At 36.5% G+C, this 23533-nt stretch overlaps 1 protein-coding gene across 1 annotated transcript; it reads left to right on the top strand.

Moving 5' to 3' along the window:
- Positions 1-1676: 1676 nt before the first annotated feature.
- LOC149776693 (uncharacterized) lies at positions 1677-23272 on the top strand. The gene is made up of 6 exons (XM_089941229.1): positions 1677-2359; positions 13602-13792; positions 14665-14859; positions 19366-19479; positions 20261-20399; positions 22891-23272. Exons 1-6 carry the CDS (start codon positions 1872-1874, stop codon positions 23072-23074), a joined length of 1311 nt encoding a protein of 436 aa, XP_089797355.1. The 5' UTR covers positions 1677-1871; the 3' UTR covers positions 23075-23272.
- The last annotated feature ends 261 nt before the right edge of the window (positions 23273-23533 follow it).

Raw genomic sequence — 23533 nt, 5'->3', positions numbered from 1 at the left:
CTCTCGAGACCGAGTCGCCAATGATGATGATGATGATGATGATTGAATGTGTTGATATGACTAGTCTCAAATGTGCTAATGTGACTATGGCATGGAGTGTGGCGTTGTGCTATAATCCTTAAATGTCATTGCCTGAAAACACTATAATTCTAGATTAATATTTCAGTCCATAAATTTTATTAAGCACTTTTTAATTCCAGTGACTATTAATTGGAATGTATTAATCAACCAATACACACACGCATATATATATATATATATATATATATATATATATATATATATATATATATATATATATATATATATATATATATATAACTACGGAACACAACGATAAGAATGACTCTGCTTCAGATGTTAAGGCGTGAAGGAGTAATTCGTAGGTAAAAAAGATTATATACCACACTACTTGACGTAGGTCCCAATTACCATTTTCTGAAAATACGCTGTCACTTAATGGAATTTACATTCCAGAAGAGTCTGAGGACAGAATCAAGACCCTATCTTTTAACTAAATTTCATGTAAACATATTTACATTAATAATGGTCTGAATATGTAATCTATACTCATTGAGAAATATTAGCTATGAATTATGTTGTATACCAATAAATATGACTGGTCAGGTACACTATCAGCTTGATTTTGTACAAGGTCAAGTACAACATACAAATATACATAATAAACAGTCATAAAGGAAAGTCAACACATAATAAAATTAAATATACATAACTTAACATGCGGTTTCTCACAAAGAAGATTCTTACACATGGTTTCAGCACATACGTCATCATTATTTCGAGATTTTGGACTTTATGTTGATATGTAAACCATATTTATTTATGCTACATTCAAGCTGATTGAATTTTGCCACTAAATGACCAGAAAACCATAGCGCAGTGGACGGCTAGCTTGAATGAAGCTGATGCTGTGAAGTACATTCCATTATATATATATATATATATATATATATATATATATATATATATATATATATATATATATATATATATATATACACATACATACATACATACACACACACACGTTAATTTTCTAACACCATTTAGATGAATACTTTGCAATAGCCTCCAGACTGTTATGAAGACGAAGTATAACAATGATGGGATCATCATACACACTATCGTTTAATGATAACTAATCTCGTGTAGCAGGGTCCATGTCTAAATTAGAAGGAAGACCATGAACTAAAATTGAACGGCTTTGTGCGGCTTCAAGAATTTGTAGTCAACGAATCTTTACAAAATAAGTATGTCAGGTCTAGTCGATACTTGTTAGTATGTAGTTCAAGAATGTCCCTGCGCACACGTCTGAGGGCAGCAGGTCACGAAGCCGTTGCCCTGGAGATGTGATAACAGTCAACATGGTGCACTCTCTTCAAATAGATATACTACAAATTATCATAATGAAAGATCAGATTTACTACTATCCTGAAGTCATTTCTCGTTATATTGCACATCATTTTTATGGGAAGCCCAGAAGATTTGGTGTTTGTACCAGCACGCCATTTTCCTTTGGGGGGGGGGGAGGTGGGAGCGCAATTTCATTATAAATGAGTCCTACATTATGACTCCATTCTCGAGAATTAAGTACTTCTAGCCCTATCACAAGACTACACATATGATAAACACTGTGTACAGCATCTTTAAAGTGTGTGTCCTAGATACAAACAACAGTCATTTATCTCTATAGATTACGAATCATCTTGACTCGAAACAAACTGGTATGAAATGGCGATGTGAAGCAGCATTTAGTACACAGTTCATAGATTGGAATTCAATATCACAATTCAAAAAGAAAAGTACCCGAAGCTTTGGTAAAGGAGAATTTCGACATTGTGTTCGAGAAGATGGGAGGACAGAAAAAGAAGCGCCATATACCGCCAACGGTCCACCGCAGTAAAACAAATCAAAACGGAGTCATGACTGCGAGTACCATCGGACAAACAAATCCTGTTCCATCGAAAGACGTGTTTAATGGAAGCAGCATTGCCAAGAACGCGTTAATTTTCTTGATAGGAGCGGTAGTAATGGGTCTATTGATGCCCCAAATTCAGAACTTTATAAATGTTTTTAAAAATAACAGTAGTGAAAATAACCAGATAAGCGTCCAATCGGAAATTCCAAAAGCAGAGCAAAATTTCAGCGAGGACGAAATAGCGGTTTCGAAGAGAGGCAATGAAACTACTGACGAGAAAAACAAGGAGATTTCAAAAGAACTTTTGGATTTTAATGCAACGTTCTTGACAAAAATTACACCGAAGAAAATTTTTGTTGATGGTCGGCGGATACCACCAGTCGAACTTCTTCCTCAAAAACCAAACAACAGCAGCGTAAAGTAAGATCATTTTGAATTGTCGACACTTCACACACCCATACAGTCTTGATAATAAGTATTGCTTCCTTTTATAAAATACAATGCGTTGTAAGCTTATTCACTGAAATAGCACATCATTTTGTAATACATTGCAATAACACGTAATTTTGCTATTCGTTGCAATAACACACAATTTTGTAATGCATTGCAACAAGACATCATTTTGAAATACATTTAGATCGAATACACACGATGTAGCTGAACCGACTTAATGAATCGCAGTCAAAATGGTACCTTTTCAATCCTACCATCGGATCAGTCAGCCAGGATCGGCAGTCCTGTTGTGTTCACGTGCAGACACTTTATCTGTCTCTGCACATTATAATATCATGTTTTGATTTTCTGTATAAACACACACACACACACACACACACACACACACACCATGCCATTCATGGCTACTCTGTTATGAGGTCTTAGCTTGTAAAGAATTCATTAAAACGGAAACCTTTTTCTCCTAGTACGTATATATTGCATTATTTTGTGTGTTTGTGTTCTGTTGTCAAAATGTTCCAGACTCCACCAAAAAAATTCCAATCCATCTGCTGATTACCGTTATTCAAGATTATTCCATTTCTAAAGTTAATAAAGACAATAGTAGTCCATTTCTATAGTTAACGTCGTTTAGTGATATCTCTCGCAGTATTAGAAAGAAAAAAAAATATCATATAATTTTGGACCATTTCACGATGTCGCTCACTGGAATTCATTTCTTTTTCTTCACATAATAATACTTGTATATATCTTATGCTAAGATTTTTGTTTTTGCCTTGGTGGTTATCTTGCAAGTCAATCCGTTCATAGCTCATGTTTAGTTAGGTACGGATCACGTGAGTCATAACCGTGTACATATTCCACACAATCGCAATCATATTAACTTCAAGGTGCATCTAAATTATAGTTACGTGCTGTATCGATGCACATGGATGACGCCAGGGAAAATCAGAATGATCTGACACTATTTGCTTAAATCTCACGAAACGATTTTTGTTTTGCCTCAAAGTCTAGATCTTTAAAACAGCCCAGGTGTGACATCTACATTTGTCTTGTTCTCCTGGTAGATATAGTAACAGACTTAAAATAATAAAACAAATACACGGTGTTGATAATTATCAAATATTCTAACTCACCAAACAGAGTAAACTAATATATTTTACTGAAACATAGTTGTTTTTATTTTTTTCGGAACCTTTGGAGAGTCAAAATGTAATTAAGTAATTGTATTATGTAAGCGTCCGTCAAAACTCTAGACATTGCTCCAATTAGCAAGAGGAGATTTCCTGCTTGTCTCCGTTTTCAAACAGTGATGCGCTTGTTTCTCACCACGGTGTTCCTGGGGTTGATCCCTGGTTCTGGAACGTGTAAGGATTTGTGATATCCATCTTATATTAATAAGTTTCATCGTGAACCTCCTCTACAAAAACATCAACCACTGAAAATACATAGAATTTGATTATACATTTATTTAATCAACGTGAAATGAAAGCTGCAAATTATATATTAATTAATTATGGCAACAACAAAATCGTGGTTTTCCTAAAGCTCAATCGATCAGCGTAGCATTGGTTGAAAACCCCAAAGAATCATCAGTTTCACATTTAAGTACGGATTCTTTAACCGTTGAATGTTTTTTTCTATTTGTTAAATTGTGAATCCTTTCAAAATTTTATTTAGGTTTGCCTATTACCAAACTATTGATATGTTTTGTTTGTCTTTTCAAACTCCAACTGACTGAAACTTCTTACGTCTATAAATTATATTCAATTTTACATGATTAACTGAAATCAATGTACCCTTCCAATACAGTTGTTCAAACTACGTTAAATTACATAAGCTTTGAATAGATGATTATCTGTAAGGGATCATTATTCGTATTCATTAATAATAAGTATGATTGGCTCTCTGCTGAGATTTTTGAGAAATGCAAAAGCGCCACAACCCAAACGGAACCATAACAGTAAAATCCTCCGCTTTATTTGGGACATGAGTCTTTGCATCGCCTGCCACAGCTGCGGTGAACAGTGTCCTTGAGTCTACTTAGTTTCATCTTCTTTTCTAGTTGCTTTTTCGTCTTCGTTCTTCTTCGGTATTCTCATTCTCTTCTTTCTCCACGTTGTTCATATTCTTGTCATCATCTTTCTTCTTCATCTCTCTACTTCATCATCTTGTTTTAGTCCTTATTTTTATTATCAGATTTTGTGCAAATGTTTAAACTCTTTATTTTACGTCACTTGTAAAAGGGCATCTTTAGTCGCTGCAACACAGTCGTTATCATGTCGAATATATTGTCTGCGTTCGAATCCTGCTCATACAAGGTCCGTTAGACACAGAAGTGTTACCTTTTGAGCAACACAATTCAGTAAACGCTACTGAACACAATATAACACTTGGTGTGCTGTTGTACTAGTTACCCCCTCCCCTCTTTCTCTCATGCATAACATTTTGTTTAAAAAGAGGAATTTTGAATACCTGTATAAAAATACTTACATGTAGCTTGAGCATGGTCGGCCGGTTTTAATGTAATAAGTTCTTCGCAATTATCGAACACTCGACCGGATACTGTTCCATGGTATATGAAATTTCCGGGGCCCTTGGCGTAAGGTGATGTAGACATCATACACATGCTCCCCAGTATCACCTAGTTTGTGTTATTTTGTTTCAACCATGAGTAAAACACGGACTACTTTTTATATGAAATGGGTCAGGTGTTTGCCTAAAAGATCCTACTGGTACATTGAGTTTTTACCGTTCACCAGGCGTTGATTTTCGCGGTCGTTCCGAGGTGTAAAGAATGTCAGCTACTGAAACTAGACCGCCCCCAGAGAACTAAAGACAAGATGGCCTGCTTTTATTCTTGAGCCGGCATTGTACATGTCGCTATTAAATGAGCATGCATGTCGGCAATATACGGTTTTTCACCCCGGAGTTATTTCATCATAGCGACAAGTATTTTTTCATCAAAAACAATACTTGGGTGTATAACCTTAATGAATTATGTAACTTCTTGAGATTGCTCTTCAATGACATCAGGCTTTACTTAAGCATACTTTGTCGGTTGTGCTGATATATCCATTGTCACGTGTGCTTGTAAGTTTTGTGTCATTTTTATTATTCAAAATTGAAATGTTTAAATACAGTCATTCAAGCTGCAATTTTTACGAGGTCTGAATGATTGGATAATTTAATTTTAATTGTTAGTAATACGTTCCCGGTTATCAGTGGGCACATGGTAGCTTAAAACAGCTGATCTGTATAGTCCACGCTGAGATGGCCCCAGCGAATGAGTCATCCTGGACCCTAGCTCAGTTTTGATAATGAGATAGATATTTGCTGCCTCTTCTTCGTTAGATAAAGTCAACGATTGTAAGAGGTCGGCCTATGTATGTTTTTGCTGATTCAGAAACCACCAGCTCAGACAGGTGGTCACACTGTTGTGAAAGTATTGATTCTTCGGATACGGGAACCGCGGCTTGAGTTGGCGTCATTACGCTTTTGACGGTTTGACCGGGGTTTTTTTTTTCCTCGTTTTTTCTTCTTGTTCGGTTTCTTTTGTGAGTTGCTCATGAGCTATATAGTACCTTACCAACATCCATCTCACTTACATCAGCCGTTCTGGTTCTTATCAAGTTCTGCTATACTTACTTAAGCGTTTAGGTTTAGGTAGATAATAGAGAAACTGTGTTTAGGTTCCAGTTATTATAAATTGGCTGGTGGCCTACAACATCTGAAACCATCACATTACACCAGCTTTAGGAAGCTAGCGCATGCGCGGAGATGGACCGTGAACACAACTGGTAGGAATCTGGTGGATGTAGGCGCAGACGTTGCCTACCAAGTGTCCTGTCTGAGAAACTAACAAGCCTCTTCTCCTTTCATTTCAGAGATGTTGTTTTCTCTTAGCATATCCGTAAATAAATCATTGTAGTCGAAAAGGGCTATCCCGAAATCCACGGACATCGGCGTTGCACTTTTTATTATGACACATATGATAATGTTGGCATAGATGAGCACATTAAGGGACGCTCATTTGCCGGATCGACGCAATCGTCGAGTAGAAAAAGTCGGGTGGTTTCATAGAACTATTTAGGGAGTAAACAAAACATATTATCCAGATCATAGTCCTTAAGAGTGACCAGAACGCTGCCTCATCCGTTTCTCCGCTGACTCGCGGCATATCATACGCAATGTTTGGCATATGGTTGGGAAGATAATCAAAGTATTCATTAAATGTCGATTCGATTAGTTCGCATGCAAACGCGCCATTGCTGAAATCACTGCGACCGACTGTCAGTGTGACTGTAAATTATCAAAGATCAATTGCCGGAACGGCAGACTAGTAGACGGCTGTCACGAATGGGCTATTGTTTATGTTGAGCTGTGCGTACATGATGAGGATGAGTAGATATTTAACACACCTGCCGTCGGAGCTTTTAAATTTGCACCGATATACCGTCGCTGCAGTTTCTGATGCGTATTTCGGACTCGAGGAACCTGTGGTCTTCATATCGATGACAAAGTACAAGCTGGTTTGGGTAAAAAGCGCCAACATGATTTTAACAGCTGGACGCCGCCCTCCGTGTGACCTTGTGGTGTAAGGCGTTCGCCTTTGCAGATCACCCACACATCTCACTTCTGTCCGCGTTTTGAGACATAATTCGACCAACGAAGGCATGGGAGAAAGTTTGTGAGTAGGTTCTAGTGGGTCGGTAGTTCTTCCTGGGGGGTTGCTCCACCAAATATGATGGCCGCCATGCATAGCCTAAAATGTGCTGAAAATGGCGTTCAATACTGCAAACCCAAAACTCAGTCGCTTGCAAATTCGTGTCCTTAATAGGTTCCCGCTGTCGTTGCATAGCCTATAATGTGCTGAAAATGGCGTTCAATACTGCAAACCCAAGACTCAGTCGCTTGCAAATTCGTGTCCTTAATAGGTTCCCGCTGTCGTGATTGGATGATCGTAAACTAAGTATCAGAAGAAAAGCGAAACAAACAAATTTAGAAATATTAACATATGCTTTATTTCTTAAACATTTAAGAGCAATTTACAGTATTGTGAATTAAGTCACAATTATTACTCAAATGTTTTATCACAAGTTCAAAGTTTAGAATGTTCCAAAGAATTCTAATACCAAATGTTCTAATGTACCAAGAGCATTGAATGAGATAATGTACCGATAGAGTTGATGTATCACAATGATATAAGCCAGAATGTCTCTGCATGAACAAAACAATAATCCCAAAGTAGTGCTTTAGTCCAAAATGTCAATGAACACTATGTAATTCCAATGGAAATTGAAATAAACGATTTCTCTCAAATTATATCTGAAGACAACGGTAAATGATTCCAGATACAGATGCAGAAATGAAGACTGTGTTTACCGGGTGAGTTCGAGCCATGACTTGACCAACATGGGCAAATGAGAAATTTTGTGAGTAGATTCATGTGGGTTGGTGGTTCTTCCTTGATTGTTCCTTTACCAAATCTAATGTCCGCCTTTTATTGCATATCATGTACAGAAAATATCGTTACCCACTACAAAACCAAAAACTCAGTCGAAAGCAACTTCGTGTCCTTCATAGACTCCCTCTGTTAAAACTATATGGTCTGAAATTAATTAACAGAAAAAGCGAAACCAACAAGTTTTCTCTAAGTTAAAAAGTGAAAATTTAAGAGCAGCTTAGAGTGTTTGAATCAAATCTCAATTAATCTAAAGGTTGTATCAAAAGTTCAAGGTTTAGGATGTTCCAATGAGTTGCAATATTGAATGTATTGATGTACCAACAGTACTGAAGGCGATAGTGTACTGAAGAGTATTGATGTGTCAATGTGATATAATTCAGAATGTCTTTTGAATGAATTCACAATAATTCCAATGTAATACTATAGTCCAAAAAGTAAATGAACACTTTTTAATTCCCATGAAAAATTTATCTGGTTTGAAATGCCCTCCATCGTCACGGACACGTTGTTGATAAAAGAGTTGTAGAAATTATCAGTGTCACGCGCAACCTCGACGTTCTTTGCTACATCATTGAAGAGCAAAACGTTTGCCTTCATTGTTTATACTGGCTTGTTCCGGTTGGTGTTTCTTGTAACATCTTACACACCACAATGCTTCGATGGCGCAGCATTCGGGTAGCAAAAAAGTAAGTTTCAATATACTACTACTCTAAGTCGAGTGGCACAAAAAATATGAGTAGTTAAGTGGGTCATCCTAGCGACAATGGAAATTCGAGTCAAAAAGGTCGCGGGCACGTCTGGCGACAAGGTTTTAACGGACACACTGGGCACGTCTAGTGATAAGGGAAATGTAACATGGGGAATATTGGGTCTGTATAGCGACAAGGGAAAGGAATGGAACAGGTGAGGTGACGTCACGGTACTGGAGATTGGTAACAATGTAGCTAGGGGCTGACCTCAATTGGGCGGAACACTGGCAACAATGTTACAAGTGGCTGACCTGAATACGCGCTACCCTAGGTATAGACAAATACAGTAGATGCATAGACATATATAACACATCGACATAGACTGATGAACAATCCCTCACACAAACAACTAACTATACGACCGACTAAAATAATTTAGGCAAGAAAGCAAATCTTTTCGAGATATGAGTAGTCCGTAAAACGGGCCTTTGGGTTTCTTCTATTTTCATACAAACCCCAAATATACTATCCACGTACGGGAAGGAGAAAACAACACACACCAGATATACTATCCACACAACGTACGTGAACGCATACAAACACCAAATATACTATCCACGTACGGGAACAAGAAAAAATATATAATATCAACACAACGTACGCGAACGCATGCAAACCCAAATTCACACACTTACACAAGAAAGAGGGAAGAAGAAAAAACAAATCCAAAGCATAATATTCACACAGAGGGAAGAGAGAGACAAACATCCACCACAATATCTACTATCCACACAAACGTACGCGATCGCATACAAAACACACACTCTATTATCCGCACAAACGTAAGCCAACGCATACAAACACACACTCTACTATCCACACATACGTACGGGAAAGCATGCAAAATCCAAATATACTATCAATACACCATCCGTGAACGCATACAAACCACAAATATACTATCCACGCATGGAAAGAAGAAAATCCAAACCCAAATATACTACCCACACAACGTACGCGAACTCACACACACACACACACACACACACACACACCAGAGGAAAGAAGAAAAAACATACCCCAAATATACTATTCACACAAAGGGAAGAGGAAACAAAACACAATATATACTATCCACGCAACGTACGCGAACGCATACAAACCACAAATATACTATCCACGAACGGTAACTCAGGCAAGTAAAACGTTTCTTTTTACACTTCCCCGTTCATGTCTTCCAATTTATAGACGGTAGGATGACGGCCACGCACTCATCCAGTGATAGGAAACAATTCCGTGGTCCAGTTAGGTAAGTAACCTTCGTCGAAAGTGCGTTTGGTTTGCCAATGCGCACCCAATCCCAATCTCCTGCTGCCAACACTCTACCTTTCTTGGAGACAATCACTGTCGGAACGTAACAAACAGGCGCTCAAAAAAGGTCACATCATTGTTGAGAGTCACTTCTTGGAGGGCATATCTGATGCTCCATTGGTAAGATTGGTTGTATGCTTGGACTAGGTGGGGTGAGAATCCGTTGTACTTAAGAGTGTGTTGATGCGTAAAAATATTTCCAGATGCGTACTGTCAAGGTGCATTGAAAATGTTCCACAATGCTGGCTTTGGTTTTGGGATTATTTGCGGTGAAAAAATGAATGTCTCGTTTCTTTAATTCATTTTTGGAAGGCTCTGTTCAGAAATTCGGTGCATTTGTCGGTTTACCATCGAAGAGGGTGACGACCACTTTCGTTTCAACGCCAGTTTGAGAGCTCCCACTAACTCAGTGCTTGATTTGGAAGTCAATGGTACGGTCCAGGCAAATTAGGACAAGACGTTGATGACACAAAACAAATATTTTTAGCCACGAGTGTAGATGGACAAAGGAGAGACATCGGCTAAATCGGCTTGTCATTGATGATCGATACCTTCCACTCAGGTGCGACTTCTAGAATATTTTCGTCGAATGGGTTTGTGCAAAGTGTAAGTGGCTTGTTCTTGTAACCATCGTTGAACTTGAGGTAAACGGATAATTTTCAGACGGATCTTGGCAGCACGATACAATTTCTGAACTCCTCAGTAACCTGCAGGATGGGCTGGATTGTAGTAAATGCTTGCTAACACCTCTATTTTTGTTAATAAGTCACCCACTCGCCGCTGACGCTACTTTGTATGGGCCGAAATGGTTGTTTGGTAACTGCTTTACGTGTCCAAAGTGCCACAGGAGTAGAAGTCTATGGTAGTGGTGGTGGTGGCATTGTGATGGCTTTGGTCTTCTTTTCTTTTTTTCACGTCACGTTTCCCTTCTATCATTTTGACTTCTGTCGAAGGAGGAGTGGATTTCATCTTTTTAACCCAAACTTTAAGTTATTCTCGTTAGGGAGTGTGGGACGGGGTCAACAAGAACGCTGCAGTCTTACTAGGAATAGAGGCTGCTGACGGTGTTTGAAGAAGTTTAAAGCAGCTCAGAAATAAACTTCTAGGTCGAACAATGAAGTGAAATGTTTCCCTCATTGTAAAAAAAGTTTGTGAAATCATTAATATTTGCAAAACTGTATTCATTTATGTCAGCAGTGCATAATCCTCCGTTTTGCATAGACATTGGATAAAATAAAAGAGATAATTTTATTAAAGTGGCAAAACCGAAAATATAAAAAGAGATATGGTTATATCTAGATGTGGTTCATGTTCATTCACGTACTTAGTACATGGTGGTCACTTTGTTTAAACGCGTTATTGCAAATAAAGAAAGACTTGGGCAGAATAGACACCCAAGTATTAAAATTAGGTGAGACAACATTAATATATATATATATATATATATATATATATATATATATATATATATATATATATATATATATATATATAGCCACGCAGAAAAGGAACCATTGTCAGAAAGAAAATACTTTTTACAGGATATTCTAACTTTTTTTGATATTAATCACTTCCATTCCTATAAAAAATATGGCGGTCAAATGGGATAACATGCATCATATTATCTCTTTGAGAGACAAGGATCATTATTAACAACACTGGAACACTGCGTCCAAAGGCCGAAACTAAGAGTTTTATTTAATATTTCTCGATTATTTTAAATGTATCTAGCCACTGAAAAACAAAGATTAAAAATTATATCGATAAAGAAAACACTCTTATGAACGAAAATTCATTTTTAAACATTGATATTAGCAGAAAGAATGTAAAATATGTACATAAAGATTTGGAAAAGAATACAATAAATATTATGGAAAGCACGAGACTTGTTTGAGGCAATTAAGGTGCTAGATAAGCGATCAAATCTAGAAACAAGTTCTACTTTTAGTTAAGAAGTGCATCAAAGATACCAATTTATTTGTCTTTTAGTTTGCATTCAAAAACGAATTTTAGTTACAGATCAATTTCCAAAAAGGACAATATTTATTGACGATGATGAGCGTACTTATGTGAACCGGAAGTCGAAAATTTTGAACATGTTTTTAAATAATTATCAAGTTATTTAAGACTTTTGGAAATCCTTTCTAGCATGGATTTGGAATTTGATACCAATAATAATATTTCCATGGATTTGGAATTACATACCAATAATAATTTTTCCATGGATTTGGAATTACATACCAGTAATAATATTTCCATAACTATTTCTTAAAATTGTAATTGGTCATCTAACTATTTTGCATTATGATTCTAAAATATAGAAATTTATTGATCATGACGTACATCAAAATGAGACAAATTTACAAGTTATTAAAGTAATGTTTAATACTACATAAGATATGGGATAATATTTAGCAAAACGGTATAGTAAAATGCGTACCATTTTCAAACCTTCAGCAGTTTATAGAAAACATTGGATATGCAATTATCTACTACTGAGTGTATCATTTTATGTATTAGTTTCCAATAATACCCTATTTTTATGCGTATTAAGACTCGTTTATAGTCTTCTTTTGTATCTGAATCTGTGTGTGTGTGTGTGTGTGTGTGTGTGTGTGTGTGTGTGTGGAGAGAGAGAGAGAGAGAAAGATGCGTTTGTCTAATACATTTATTTGTATTTATATCAATTAATATAGACTGTGTACACGAACAGCCAGGGCTTCTCAATAATTACACAATTATGCATAGCTCCCAACACTTTGTCAGGTGGTAATAGGGAATTAATTAGTAAAAACCTTACAACAAAGATTCAATACAAAATATTTGGGCATGTACCAAAGCAAGTATGCGTACACCGCCACACTGCGAAGCTAGACCGCAAACCCACCCATTCCCCAAAAAGCAAGCAAACTTTTTAACGTTTTTGTGGCAGACATTGTGGTAATCATTTAAACAAATAAGCGTACATTTTTCAATGTATTTTTGGCAGATATTGACGCAATTGTTGAAATGGTGTGTGCTGTAATGATGAGTCGTGTATAGTGCGTAGTACGATTTAATTCATAAAATTCCAAAGTCTATGTACTGTAACAATTCTGGCAAACATCACTTGATTCAACATGGACATTGGTACTGACTGGCCTTGTTCCTGATTAGCTAGAAAAAGAAACAAACGTGACCCTTGTTAACTGCAGTGAGTATTTTGAAACAACATATGATTCATTCAAAAGCTTTGTCTTCCATTGTAGTTACTGAGTGTTAGTTTACTATATATGCGCATTATTGTGCGCAAACATGTATTCTTGATATTACTACTGATTTTGGAAGAGATATAATAAGTGGATAGATTCAATTAATGTATATAATCATTCATTGGAATTGCAGTGCTGTAACATTACTTTAAAGACCATTTTGATTTATAGCTCTATTGGAATTACTGTGAATTCATTTTAAGACGATCGAATTCGTAACATAGTTATTCTCCGGTATTGTTGGTACTTCAGTACATCACCTTTATCAATTGGAATAGGTTTGGAACGTATTCGGGTTACATGGAAGTATTGAAATTCATCGCTCTTTCCTGTTACGTTGTTTAACGCCCTAGAGATCGTAACAAAATACTCATTGATGAAAGTAAGCTTAAAGAAAATTTTGATTTTTTTTTTCTTCTTCTTTTGCTCAGAATATTCTTGTTTGAGGAGTTTCTGTCGGAGGCGGAGTGCGATGGATTGATGAACGCTCACAACAAACACGTACATGATGCCTCCAACGTTGACCCAATACTCTGCTTTGATAGCATATCCACTCTCAGAAAACATCTCAAGGAGGTGGGAAAACAACAGATCAAGGTCACACCCCGAGATTTTACAACAGGTGCTATGATGTGCTTCTTTTGTAGCCTTTAATATAAGCTGATGTATAATCAGTTTTGTGTATGGTGTTCATTACTGTTCTAAAAGCAATCACCTACATTCAGTATATGAGCCTAGAAAATATTAGATTATTTCCTCATTGTGCTTTGCGACTGTCAGCTCTGTTCTTCCTTTACAACATGAATAGAATGAACGTTAATTTAGCATAGCAGCTAGAACTAATAGCTTATCTGCGATAACATAAACGACATTATTAATAACATCTAAATTGAAAGATCGGGATGATGTACAGCTATCAACGATAACATAAACGACAGTATTAATAACAATATAAATTGAAAGGTCGGTATTAGGCATAGCTATCAACATTAACGATATAATCATGAAAAAAAATCCCGTCTGTAGTTAAGTCTTTTGTCTTGGTATCAAAGAAGACAAGTTTCCATTCTCTGCGATGATAATTGCTTTGTTCACGTATAATTTCCTGCTTTCGACTTCTGGTTTAATAAAAAAAAAGGCGGAGATTGTTGTCAAGCACGCACGGTCATTGACTGTCTCCTGTTATTTTTGTCCCGACGTGACCACGTGCGTCGCCACTAACCTTTCCTACCAGAGTATTTGATATTGGCTGGGACAGTACACTAAAGGCACAAAAACGGTATTGATTGATATGCACCGGAGTGGCGATCGTAAAACTAGTCAGAAATCTGACAGGACAATTGGAGAATGAAACGATACACGAACAAGTACGCTAAAATCTTAATCCCTCTATAAAAATCAATGCATGTGACATTTTAGGCAACAGATTATACGCTTGTAACTAAATCTGAAGAAACCCATTAATAATCAAACGATCTTGATTTTTCATGACAGGGACAACCTGTGTGAATGCGTCCTTTTCCCGACAGTTGAAGGCATGGTTCCACCAGAACTGGAGTTACAGCACGGCATTTTATCCAGGGGAAAACCGTTTCTCTGCGGTGTTCGCCCACCGTGTGCAGCAAGCCATGGGCCTAATCGAGAGCAACGGCGGCAAATTTCAGATCACTGCATATCAACAAGGAGTAGGTGAGAACTATTGCTGTATTCAGTTTGGTAAAAATTCTAAACCTTAAATCTCTCCAACAGCCATAAACGGCGGAAAATTTGAAAATCAGCTCATACTAGTGGGGAGAAAGAGAAAATGTAAATATCTTGTCAGATTTTACAAACCTTATAGTATTTAAAGCCAAAACCTTTCTCTTGGATCATGCAGTTTTAATTATACTTAATATGTGTATGTGAACATTGTTTACATTTATTAGAAACAAAATGAATAACCGAACAGCTTCTTTTTCATACCGGAGTTCTATGAACTCTCGCGATACACTATTTTACTACTTTGTAACTATATTTTGGCCGTAGAAGACAAGAACTTGAAGGCACAGTGTCAGCTGTCAGTCTTTCTTCGTCTGTGGTCGTTTTACTGGTACTATTCGGCAAACAATAGAAACTACTGCGAATAGTAATAATAAGCCATTTATAAAGTTCCTTAATTCGTAGATCTACATCTTCACTAGCCAAGGTTCCGATATATTAACAGTATCAACACCTTAGCGGATCGAACAGATAGTTTTGTGCTTTGACCTAGCGACATCTATAGGATTTCACGAGTTGCCTTCCTTAGCATGTAATGCCAACCAAACAATAGCGTGTAACAGCGGTGAATTGTACATCGGCCGAAAATGGAATTCTGATTAAAATCAGATCTCCGCTGTCCTACGTGAAGATCTGACGACGACCGCTTAAGGGTCGTGGTCTGGTGACCTTTGAATTAACAAATGGAAATGCAGCTTTAAAAAATCTGAAAGTGAATAAAATCGTTCGGTACACATTCATGTTCTTCATCCACCGTGCTCTGTCTCTAAACGCGAAAATATTAGACTTCGTCTGATTGGTTGGTAAAATTAGCGATTATGGTAATAACATAAGTTACCAGAACATGACCCCTAATCGGTCGCTGTCAGAATTTTATGTATAACAGCGGAGATCTGATTTTAGTCACTATGCCGATAATTGTGGAGAAAATTTACTTAAAGGATACTTTGTAAGTTTAACGTCGAAAGTATGACTACGTACCAGAGAGAAGCCATTACATATGTGTTTGAGTAAATGGTATTTGTACAAACACGGCAGTGGAAAATAGCTTATTTATGAGTCCATTCAAGTTGTGTGCTCCCCGGGTCTTGATTATATAGGAACAGTGTTCAAATCTGGACAACTTAATTTTGATTAGATGCAGTAGCTTGCCGCTACATCCAATAAAATTCACAAAACCGAAGTACATACATGTATGCTCGATCCGCAAAGTGTAGATAGGGCTAACATATCGAAACCTTAGCTAGCGAAGATGGTCGATTTATGAATGATCAAATATCAGGTTTCAGAATTTAACCTACGTCTGTGTTAACTTTTACGACTTAAACCTTTGTTAAAGTAGAGAAATTACTTAGGTTAAAGAGTTATTAGAAGCCGTATATCAACTTAGGGTCGTTCGCATATTACGTCACGCAGTGAGGGGGGAGGGGGTAAAAAGTTTGTGACGAAGTGTGACGAGGGGGGAATTGAAGAAAAGTGACGTCACAATAAATATGAATGTCGAACGCTTCTTTTAAAAATAATGTCAGAACAAAAAAGATTTTGTGACTTGCATCCTCAGTCTATTTTTATTCGCAACAGATAACAACTCTCTTGTGGACGAGTTATATTAATATTATTATCTTAGATGAAATATTCGGTAATTATTATAGCCTTTAACTGGTTTAAACTGTTGGATTTTTCAATAATCATTTCATTCTTTTTTAATATTATATAATGCACACTTTAAAAACAAAATGTAGACTAAATAAACTGCAGGCCTACTGGTAATTAAACTTTGATTTTAGACAAGTAAAACAAGAGGCTAACAAGTTATTACCATCCGGACAACAGTCCGACGAGATCAAAGACACGAGTTTAGCAAGTTGAAAGACGGTATTCAGTGAACGTTTAATATTTTAATACTTTTTATGAGAAAAACCAACAATTATAATTAGTTGAGTAGCGAAAAGGTCGTGCCATGTGTCGCGCTGGGACGCAGCACATTAAGGGGAATAAATATATCAAATGTTAGCTTTTTTATTGAAACGTTTTGTTGATACCACTGAAGTACTAGATTATAAACGGTCCTACTAGTACAGAGAGTCTTTGAAGCTTGATGACATTAAACAAAACAGTCTAAAAAAGATAGGATGAGGGGAAAGAAGACATCTGAGGATTTAGCCAGCCTGCGGCACTAGTTTGAAACCATACAAGGTAAGGTGTCCAGTGTTACATTAGTTTTAATTTTCATGACTTTTTGGCAGACCATAGCAATGGATTAAAATAAATTGTATCAGTCTTTATTTATCGTTTATGTGCTGGCATATCCTACAAAAACCAAAAGGTTGCGCCAAGATGAACTTATTATAAAGTGGAATAGTATCAAGACTGACACAGATTTTGCTGAAACAATATGTTGCAAGAGCTCAAGGCGATCTCCGTTACAAAAAAGGATCACTTCTTAACTTTTGGACAAAACAAGCACCATCAGTTTTATATAAAAAAAAATGTTTCTACTCAGGATAATTTAGAGTCCAATGAACAACCCACTGATGTCTTGAATATCATTACTTCTGAAACATTGCCTTCCACGAGCCGTTTGGCTACTCCGAGAAATGCTACTGTTTAATTACATTTGAAGTACAAAATTTATGTCATAAATTCTGACCTCGTGGGTTTGTATAATCGGCAGAAACAAAGACTGCTTTCAAATGAGCAGAACTTAAGAGTTAAAAGATAAACAAACAAACAAAACTGAGTTAGAAAAGAAACTAAAGAGGAAGATTGATAATCAAATTAGATCCCAGAAAGCAAGGTACTTGAAGAAAATCAAAACTGAATGCTTTATTGGAAGATAATCCTGAACTGCGTATAAAACAATATCAGGGCCAGATGTGGTCAACCAAATAGCGAAGAGGAACAACCATTGCTTTTGCAAACTATACTAGATATCGCAATGCATGCTTCAGCTTGTCACGAAAAAGACAGTTCAAAGTCTACAAAAGTATCAAAATCTCAGATCAAATAACAGAGCATTTAAACAAGATAGCTTCAATATAGGTCGAAGTGGACTATACTTCCTAATCGTATTTCGTCATCAGAAGGTAAGCGCCATGTAACCACTGTCCGAGTAAAGTCAATTAGAGAGCAAAATGATTATCACACTAAATTTATTGATGGCCAGTTTTGCACAGCTACAATAAGACATTTGGAAGAACTGTCTTCCATGCTTGGACCGGATAATGTTTGTTTTATCAGCCAGGACGATAAATGTCTCGTCGCAAATGGTCGGTGCCAATAAGCAGAGTCCACTGCTAATACACGTTGAATATAAAATAAGCCTTCCTGACAATGACTGGGCAGTCGTTGCCTGGCACACGCTTGTACCCTCAGTGTATGCCGGCATTGAGATCCATTGCAAAGGTCTTGGAAACAGAGACGCTGTTGGCTTTCCTGGCCCAACGTTTATAGCTATCCGATCTGGAAAACACTCCGGATCAACAACACTCAGCCATGGATTTGACACTGAAAAGTTGTTGTGTCTGGCAGAGTTCGATACCATAACCAGGACTGGTATTGATAAATTGGTCAAGCCGAATTTCGTGTTTACTATTGATGGTGGACCGGATGAAAACCCACGGTATCAAAATGTCATTAATGTGCCATCCACCATTTCTTGAAACATTATCTTGACTCTGTCTTCGTTGCAACAAATGCTCCGGGACGAAGTGCTTGTAACAGAGTAAAGAATAAGATGGCGCCGCTGAGCAGGTAATTGAGTGGATTAATATTAATTCATGACAACTATGGCAGCCGTTTAGACGAACGATGTAGGATAACTGACCATGAGCTAGAGAAGAAAAAATCTGAATTTGCCGGAATAACTTTAGTCGAAATATGGTCACAGCTGACTGTAGACAACGCGAAATGATTATCAAAAAAATAATTTTATAAACTTTTAACTAGCCAAGCAATCCTTCCAAAAGCCTGATTAATTAAACACTATCCTACATAAAAGATTGTTGTGTTGTCAATATAGTTAATTGATTTACATTACATTTAGTTTTCAGTATTACAGAAAATGGGGGGGAAGGGGTGGGTAAGAGATTGATGACGTCACATAGAGGGGGTCTTGGTTTTTGTGACGAAGTGTGACGAGGGGGGTAAAAAAAAGGGCAAAAATTGCGTGACATCATATATGGACGACCCCTTATTGACGGAAGAATCGGACATACATGAATGTTCGCGGTCTATTCGGTCTTATAAATAATGACTTTTTGGATCCTAAAAATAATGCCCTATTGGATCTTGTAAATAATGCCCTTTTTGGACAGCAACAGTGCATTAGAAACTAAAATAAAAATTAAACGTTAGCATTGGGTGCGACATCATTCGCTACGTTTCTTGAAGTGCAGTAGGCCTACATGTCTTTTATACTTTGGTTTTCTTGTCAAGGGTACAAGACTCATACAGACTGTATTATTGATGGTCAGGATCAGAGGGACAGAGTGGCTACAGTTCTAGTCTATCTTCAGGACGTACAAGAAGGAGGAAAAACAGAGTTCCCTGGTACTTCAGTGTTTCCAGACTACCATGAATATTTCGGTCACCATATGTTCTGACTATATATTTTCTTTCAAATTTCATTGGTATAGCTGTCTCCATTAATTTCTTATTTTTTTAACATTTTAAATTTTTCATTTCATCTGAATGGCTTCTATTAATTTGTCTTTTTTATTCTTCTTTAATTTAAATTTTATAGATCTCCGACCTATTTTAAGATCTCGATTGTATTAACATTGCTTCTTCATCCACTCTCTCTCTCTTTATCTCGCACACACACATAAACACACACACCTATTAAGGTTTCCGTTTAGAAGAAAATAAGGGAATTGGGCTGAGATGCAATTGTTCACGCTTCCACGTCTTTTGCCAAGAGTCTACCTTACGATTTGAAATATTGATGATCTTTGTGCTTCGTTTCCTGAAAACGGTTGGAATATTTTTCTTCGTGGAAATGTCTGAGATACAATGTAAGTGCTCAACGTTCTTGCATGCAGCTTGTGTTCCAAAAAAGAACAAAAACAATTTTTGTTCCTCTCCACCTTTGAAAAGCCTTAGCTAAGTAGCAAGACATTAAATGTAATCAAAGTTTAATAATATGATATCACTATTGGATAATGGGAATGATTACAAACAGGTAAATAATTTATTCATATGTATTTACACTGTGACCAACATATACATGTCTATTAGTCCCAGGTCTACACTATCATCTACTATTTTGCGCTACATTTAATTGCATACAGATACACATACACACTCAATTTACCATGTGCTACATTTTTAGAACTCGGAATCTGGGTGAAACCTAAAAAGGGACGAGCACTGCTGTGGAATAACATGAATGAAAATGGAAAATGTGAGCCGATGTCTATACATAATGCCAGCAAGGTGGTGACAGGCCATAAGTACATTCTTCAAAGATGGTACGAATATATCAATGCAATGCTTTATCTGGTACCTTACTGAAACTAAGTGGACCGAACATTCAATGCACGAACCTAATCGGCACCTGTCAGATGTACTTATTACTGTGTGTTTATTATTTATCAGATTATATGTGTATCTCGATTTTAATTGGATTACACACACACACACACACACACACACACACACACATAAACAACAACAACAACAACACAGGTGCTAACAAGAAGAACAATACTATTACTTTTTATACTAATAATTAATATGTTTAAATAACATATAACATCATGTCAGTCTACCGGGCCATCTTCCATAATAAGTCCTGTCCCAAGTCCTTTACAGGCCCGAAGGACTTGTGAAGATTTCAACACTTTTATTATCCATCGGTGTGCTCAAAACACTAAATATATATACTTGGGAATGACCATGCTTACGTATTCATGGTTACTTATTACTGAAAGTTGCACGGTTACACTTCAATCGTATGGGGTTATGATATCCATGAAAAAGATCATATTTTTAATACATCGGAACCTTGGCTAACGAAGGTGCTAGTACTTCAGTTTTAGAAATAGTCCATCGTGTACAAGATTCGCATATTACTAGTATTTCAGTTTGAGGAGTAGTACCTCATGTACACTATTCACATATCACTAGTATTTCGATATGAGGATTAAGTACATCATGTACAATATTCACATATCACTAGTATTTCATTTTGAGGACTAATACCTCATGTACAAGATTCCCATATCACATATTACAAGTACTTCGATTTGAGAAATAGTACCTCGTGTAGAAGATTCGCTTAGCCCAAGTATTTCATTATACATCATGTACAATATTCACATGTCACTTGTATTTCAGTTTGAGGACTAGTATCTCATTTGCAATATTCACATGTCACTTGTATTTCATTTTGAGGACTAGTATCTCATTTGCAATATTCACATGTCACTTGTATTTCAGTTTGAGGACTAGTATCTCATTTGCAATATTCACATGTCACTTGTATTTCAGTTTGAGGACTAGTATCTCATTTGCAATATTCACATGTCGCTAGTACTTCAATTTGAGGACTAGTACATAAAATAATGTTGTTACCCTGGAAAAAAGATCTATTTTAAAAAATGCAATTTTAAACAAGTGAAGCACTGAAAAATTGGGTTATGTGCCTGCAAATGCCAAGATGAATGTCAAGTGTATTGTATATGCGTCGATTGTGTTGTCATCTGACATGTTCTTCCGACATTGAGAATTAAACTATGACATTGTAAAATAAATTATTATTCATATGTGGTTGCTTAATCATATAAACTTTTAGCTCTGCTGGTAAAAGACCGGAAGAACATATGCAATGACCTTTCGTCCCATGGCTATATCGACATGGGGTTTTCACCAAAGGACCGTTTATAATGGTCGTGAAAAAAAAAATGGTTTCGATCTAACATCAAATGTAGCTGCCATTGATACTGTGGCACTGGTCACAGTCACCTTTGTCTTTTAACATTTCACCAATAAATAAATGTACGGTTCTACAGCTCCTAAAGGGCTCACGGTACTAATTCAACTCCAATGGTAAACATATGGAAACACTATCTTATTTAAAATTCAATAACTTAAAATTTCTGGGTGCTGATGATGAGACCTATAATTCACCGTGCACAACTAACCTTGGTGCAAGCTTATGTGTGGAGAACACCATATGAGCCGCGGCATTTTGTTTATCTACATGTGCATGAAACACGTTATTATTTCTGCACCAAATGAATCAGGTGCTACTTTCATTATTGAGTACTCCTAAGTCAAGCCTGTAAAAATACTAAAATTGCATCAATATAATTCTGTCTATATTTTTTTAAATTACAATCAGGATAAGCTCTCAAAAGATATTTTTACTAAAATGTTACTTTTCATTATTTATCAATTATGGACCACCAAAACCATATATACTCTATTATTTGTTCACCCATTTCTAGACTGGTTCACAGTTCTTCCGTGTAATTAGTACCGTGTGTCCTAAAGGGCGACACACATGCACATTTCGTTGAAAATACGTACAGCAGACTATGTTATTGTAATGAAACCAGTTTGTTAATGGACATATCTGAATATCACCATAACATTATATACTCTGCCTTACAGAGTGCCTATGATAATAATAATAATAATAATAATAATAATAATAGTAATAGCAATAATTTCAAACAGGATGAAAATGAAGGACATGTGTTTTGCAAGAAATGAGGGACGTATTCTCTAAATATTTATTTTTATTTGTTAGGTACAATATTAGAATGTAGATATGATCTCTGTATGACTGTGGTTGGCAACATTATTGTTTGATATTATAAAGCTGATGGATAGATGGTAAGACAGAAGAGTATGATGTAAGACTGAATGAAGACTGATTTTTCGATTGCTAAATAAATAGATAAATAACATTAGAAATATAGACAATATTGTTTTCTTTGCGTGTGTTTTTGACAGGTACTACTACAAGAGTTTCTACTCACTGGGAAAGCGGCCCCTAGAGCCTGAGCTGCCTGTCCGAGAACCAGGACAGTCCCGGGTGTCATGCGATGAATATGATCATGGCAGCTGCAGATGGTATGATGAATGGAATTACGACCATTTGATAGAGTACCAAAGACAAAAGTTGACATTAGTTTAAAATATAATTATCCGTGAAATTGCTTGTATATGAAAGGAAACTGAATTTAGTATTGCACATTTTTGTAACAGGATTGTACAGCGCATATAATATTTTATTTACCATTTATTCGTGATAAATGAAAACTGTCCTGATGAAAAACTAGTTATAGCCAAGTACTGTGAAATAATTATGCCCAAATAAACACACATAATATCTCTATTTTTCTTATCTATGTAACCATGGAGGCGGTGTTTCTACCAATCAGAGACGGTGTTCTTTTATTATAATACGATAGCTATAAACGTTGGTAATCCTTTATTACATTACCGTTCATGAAAGCTGTACAAGTTGGTAATCCTTCATTACAATACCGTTCATGAAAGCTATACAAGTTGGCAATCCTTTTTTACATTACCATTCATAAAAGCTGTACAAGTTGTTGGTAATCCTTTATTACAATACCGTTCATGAAAACTG

The sequence above is a fragment of the Sinohyriopsis cumingii genome, chromosome 18 (assembly GCF_028554795.1).
Source record: "Sinohyriopsis cumingii isolate HCF-2022 chromosome 18, ASM2855479v2, whole genome shotgun sequence".
Taxonomy (NCBI): domain Eukaryota; kingdom Metazoa; phylum Mollusca; class Bivalvia; order Unionida; family Unionidae; genus Sinohyriopsis; species Sinohyriopsis cumingii.
This window is presented reverse-complemented; position numbering and strand designations above follow the sequence as displayed.